The following is a 5,136-nucleotide window of genomic DNA, read 5'->3' as shown; positions in this document are numbered from 1 at the left end:
ATCAAAATTTGTCTTAAATCAACCGAATTTGTCCGAAATTCAAACGAAACAATCTGAAACTAGATCGAAATACGAATCGACACCAGCTTCTTTCAGCAACTCAGATTCAGATCAGTTCGTTCAAATATAGTTGTTCAATAAGTATGTAAACAGTTTAAAATTGTCTTATAATTTTTGAAATCTCAAAACTTCGATCAAAAACACTGATTCACACAGAAACTTGAACAAATTTGATCCGATACAAACCGAATTAGTCCGAAACTCTTAATCAACAAACCGAAACAGTTCGAAAATCACCGAAACTCATTCAAATCAGTCCTAGACACGTTAAAAATCAATCGAAACTCATTCGATTTCACCGAAACAAAGTTCACTGATTATGTTCGAAAATTATGTAGAAACAACTTAGATTCGATTGTTTGAATGAAACAGTGATATGTTTCAGATCTGAATTGTATATCAGATCTGAATGAAATCAGTTTGAATGAAACCGCCGCGACCCGCCGGCACTCACCAACCTCCGCCATCTCTCTCCCTCTCCTCGGTCTCTCTCTCTCTCTCTCTCTTCCTCTCTGTCTCTCTGGTTCCGCAGCCATCGCTCACCACCACCGGACGGTGGTGGTCCGTTTTGTCGACGAGGGGAGGTGTTTGGGGGTGTCTTGCCGGCCGATTAACTAGTTAGACCCGTCATCGGAGTCCAGTCGGACTCCCTTGTGCTCGTCGGTAGGGAAAACAAGAGGCAGGGGGTGTTTGGTAGTGGATTTAAAGAGAAGCAGGGTGTGGGTATTAGTGTTTCTTAATGTTGAAGATGAAGGGTGGATGGGTTTTATAAAGAGAAGGTGCCCGGATAGTCCCTATGGTTTGGCCTTTTAAGGAAAGGGTATTTTGGTCATTTCAACACCCACTTAACTGAGAAAAGTAACTGAAGTTAGACCCAGGGACTATCCGAGAACAAAAATCGAAAACTTGGGGACTATTCAAGTAGTTTTAGAAAGATAGGGACTATAGGTGAAAAAAGGCGAAACCACAGGGACTATCCGGGCATTTTTCTCTTCTTCTCGAAACACCTAATTACTCACCCTCTGTCTGTCTCCACGTTTCTCTTTTCAAATTTCCGTCGCTAAATTCACGGTACCCATCTTCGATTTCTGTTTAATTTTGTTCCAACCAAAAGATCTGAATTTCGTATTATCATGAATTTTCTAATTTCAATTTTGCTTTTTTGATTAATAATATACGCGTGTTGTTTGTTTGTGATGCAGTGTTTATGGATAGTTGGAAAGATCAGGGTTATCATTTTTCACCGGAGGTTACAAGAACAAGATCTAGTAGTTACAGGAGGCCGCCTGTAGGTATGTATGTATCATCTTTATTGTGTTACGGTTTGAGACTTTGGTGATGACTAATTAATTAGTATTGTTTATGTTTTGGATTATAACTGAAAGTTTTGTGACTGATTTCTGGTTGCTTGCATTTTGGTGTTGGTTTTGTGAGAAATTAAGAAACTGTGGGAATTAATTACTACTGGATTGGTAAATTGATGTCTACTTTGTTACACTTTGAAAGATGTTTTTAGCTAGTAGTTAAAGGGTTAAGGCGCAAAGGGTGCGCCAGGCGTGAGTTCGGTCTAGGCCATTTGCGGCTGGTTCAGACCGTTTGAAACAAGTTTTGGCTGTTTCGGGCAGGTTTTTTAGGTTCAGACGTTTTTGTGCCTCAAGGCGCTTTTGCCTTGCCTAGGTGCGCGCCTTTGGCTTCTTTGAATACATAGGTTTTTAGTGGATCAAAGTCTCAAAACGCATTAGAGGGTGTTTGGGGTTGAGTTTTGAAAATAGATTATGCGTTTTGAATAATCAGAATCAGATAATTAACTGTAACAAAACATGATGTTGAAAGATAGTGTTTGGATTTGATTATGTTGCTTGATATCACAATAATCAGATAATCAACTATTTGAGTGTTTGGCAAATATATATTTAAAAAAATAAACAAGTGAAAATCCTTTTTCTAAACGCAAATAATCAATTTTTGGAAAACTGCGTTTTGTTGCCGTAGGGGGGGAGCTGCTTTTGGAAAACTGCGTTTTATAACTTTCTAAACGCAAATAATCAGTTTTTTAATTTTTTTACCCAAACACTCAAAACTAATTATTTACGATTTCAAAACTCAATAATTTAAAATTCTCCTTCAAAACTCAACCCCAAACACCCTCTTAGTATTTTAGTTGCTTCTAGACTTTGTTGATTATGAGGATTGTTTTAGGTAATCTTTTTGGTATTTGGATTGTTGTAAGATTAAATTTTCCAATGGTTTTGGGTTAGAAATCTTGTTAACATCTACTTAATTGGTATTAGATCAGATGCCCCATGAACAAGTTTATAGAAATATTAATATGTGAAGCAGAGGTTGTGCACAAAGACAACAAGAACAAGAAATTAACTTAAACAAAACCAAAGGGAAAATTAAGTTCTTATGTAGGTCTCTAAAAGTCTAGGTGATACTGGCTGCAGAGTAGTAGTTCTAAATCATAACAGAAGTTAAATACTCAAATCTATTGAAGTAGCCTACTTGAAATCAGTGAACAATCCTTCCTTTTATAATTAGGAAAAATAAGCATGCTCTGCACAATGGTGTGTGAATTCGCTTCTTGTTGGTGGCCATTTTGACTCATATACAAACTATGCAGTTAATGCGGTAAAATATCAGATATTGGTCCAGGACCGATATTTGAAATATAGGTTATCTCGGTGAGATATCGGTGGGATATCCGTAATTTTAATATAATGCAGAATTTATATATATAGCAATTTAACACCAATAATTCAGTGATATATCAGTTATATATTGGTTATATCGGTCAAATATCGATGATATATCGGTTATATCAGTCAAATATCGGTCAATATCGCCGATAATATCGGTATCGATATTTGACACTGATATTTTACGAAGGGACCGATATATCACCGATATTAACTGCATAGTTAATACAAATACAAGAAACAACACCAACCATACCCAGTAAAATCTCACCCATAACAAAGCTATTGGTGGGTCTGGGTATGGTGGGATGTAGGCAAGCTATACCTTTGTCCTAGAGGATAGAGAGACTGTTTCCAACGAGACCCTGGCTCATTTACAAAAGAATGAGTCAATTTGTGTTATGTTTCGTCTTAAATCAAATACTTTTATGAAAAACTTAAAATTATCAAAACTCAAAAGTAAGTAATAGTTTATTTTTAAAGTGTAAAACCTACTAAATGTCGCATAGGTTTTGTAATCATATACGGGAAATTAGTCATTCATAAATTTTTTTAAATGCACAAAATGTTTACGGGTCAACCTAATCTGACCCCCCTGCTTCACTTTAACTTATGTTGAAACAAGTAAAAGTCATCTATTCTGACTCGACCAATTACCGAGCCCAGACCTGCCCATTTTTCATCTATGTTATTCATTGTTACTATTATTAAACATGTATAATTTTGCTTTTTAGGTGGTGGTTCAAATTGGCAGCAAACCGTCCCCTCATGGGAGAAAAAGTTTTGCTCTTCAGTCGGGTCGATATCATGGAACAAAATCTTGGAGACGAAAAAAACCATTCATTTATACGACAACATAATCAAATGGAACGATTCTGCAGCTAAAGAAGCATTTGAAAAGGCAAAACACAACTTCTATGCAAATATGCATAATCTTCCAACTGACAGCGGGTTATCATCGGATGCCGACATTTACATCGATAACATAAACTGGGATTCCGAAGTCGATCAAAACTTAATGCTCGATCTGGATTCCGATTCCGTTGTTCCCGATTCCAATTCGAAAGACGAACAAGTAGTAATCTTTGGGTCTAGCTTTCCCCCTTCTTATCAAAGCTTCTCACCTTATGGATGGGGTGACAGTGATGATGACAAAAAGAAAGATGTTAGACCTCCTGATCACAATCTTCATCGACGGGAAACTGAAGGGGGTGGTTGTGATAAAAATGATAATTGGAGGGTGTCGAATGAAAATAATGGGTGGGGTGATAGCCGGAATGATTACTGGGGTTGGAACATGTTCGATGATAATAATTGTTTTTATGATGATGCGAAAAACGAGCCTAAGGAAGGAAGTGGTAGGTACATGTCGAGGTATAAAACGTCGAGGTTTCGAAAGGATGATGACCGGGATCGAAACAATGGAAATCGGAGGAGATCGGGTTATTCTTGTGAACCGGCGAACGCGAGTTCACACACACATAGATGGAGTGTAAAGAAACCGTTTTCTTGATTTGTTAGGTTTAATTTATTTTGATCAATATGGTTCGTGCATGTTTTGTTCGTGAGTAAAACGTTATATGCGGGTTTATATGTATGTTTCGCTTTGGGTGTTCGTATAATGTTTTGATCGTTTTGAGCCGTCTAGACTTAAGCAAGTCAGCCGATTTAAGATCTACACGGGCAATAAGGGTTGTTTATATACTGTTGTTTGAGCCGTCTAAACAAAGCAATTGGTTGATTTTAGATCTGTATGGACCGAGTATGAACGGTCATAGACCGTCTAGATTGTTTGAACTGTCTAAACCATAGCAAGTTGGCTGATTTGAAATTCATTTGGTCTCGAATGTTTGAAACTTGAAACCAACTGTTAATCTACTTCATTTATTGCAAATATGTACGTATTATATTAATAGCTATGTATACGTGTAATATTACGACCAGTCTACGGTCGGCTTGAGAAATTATAACTGGTGCTTCTGGTTCGATAAAATTGAACCTGACCAGTTTGTTTTGTGCTACGGTCTACATGGTTTTAACTACTGTCCTGGTATCCCCCCCCCCCCCCTTTTAAAGATCAGGTGTTCTCTAGTAGGGATGACTGGATGAACATGGTACCAATTTGGTATCGAAAAACAGGAAAATAGGTACAGGTACCAAATGCCCAATGGTTCCTGCTGCTACAAGACGCTTAGCCAACCAACATTTTAGATATGGCCATCTCTATGTTTCATGTGATTACAAGTGTGGGATGTTCATCGAGTCAAATAAGTCAAATTTCTTGTTATTAGTGATTCGAATAAGTTGCATTCGGGTTTATTTGAAATATAGTTTTCTTTTCACAGAAAATTAAAAAAAAAGTAATTCACTCCTTAAC

At 37.2% G+C, this 5,136-nt stretch overlaps 1 protein-coding gene across 1 annotated transcript; it reads left to right on the top strand.

The window, feature by feature from the left end:
• The first annotated feature begins 1,044 nt into the window (after positions 1-1,044).
• LOC110866583 lies at positions 1,045-4,653 on the top strand. The gene is made up of 3 exons (XM_022115729.2): positions 1,045-1,131; positions 1,263-1,352; positions 3,494-4,653. The coding sequence occupies exons 2-3, from the start codon at positions 1,268-1,270 to the stop codon at positions 4,270-4,272; spliced, it is 864 nt and encodes a 287-aa protein (XP_021971421.1). The 5' UTR covers positions 1,045-1,131; positions 1,263-1,267; the 3' UTR covers positions 4,273-4,653.
• The last annotated feature ends 483 nt before the right edge of the window (positions 4,654-5,136 follow it).

Source organism: Helianthus annuus, chromosome 1, assembly GCF_002127325.2.
Source record: "Helianthus annuus cultivar XRQ/B chromosome 1, HanXRQr2.0-SUNRISE, whole genome shotgun sequence".
In the NCBI taxonomy this organism is placed as follows: domain Eukaryota; kingdom Viridiplantae; phylum Streptophyta; class Magnoliopsida; order Asterales; family Asteraceae; genus Helianthus; species Helianthus annuus.
Note: the sequence above shows the minus strand (reverse complement) of the source record. Positions and strands in the feature narration are given on the sequence as shown.

Excerpts from the sequence above, each read along its gene's own strand:
- LOC110866583 (XM_022115729.2), top strand. The coding sequence starts at position 1,268 with ATGGATAGTTGGAAAGATCAGGGTTATCATTTTTCACCGGAGGTTACA. Across the intron at positions 1,353-3,493 it reads TTACAGGAGGCCGCCTGTAG|GTGGTGGTTCAAATTGGCAG; the intron begins GTATGTATGTAT and ends TTTGCTTTTTAG.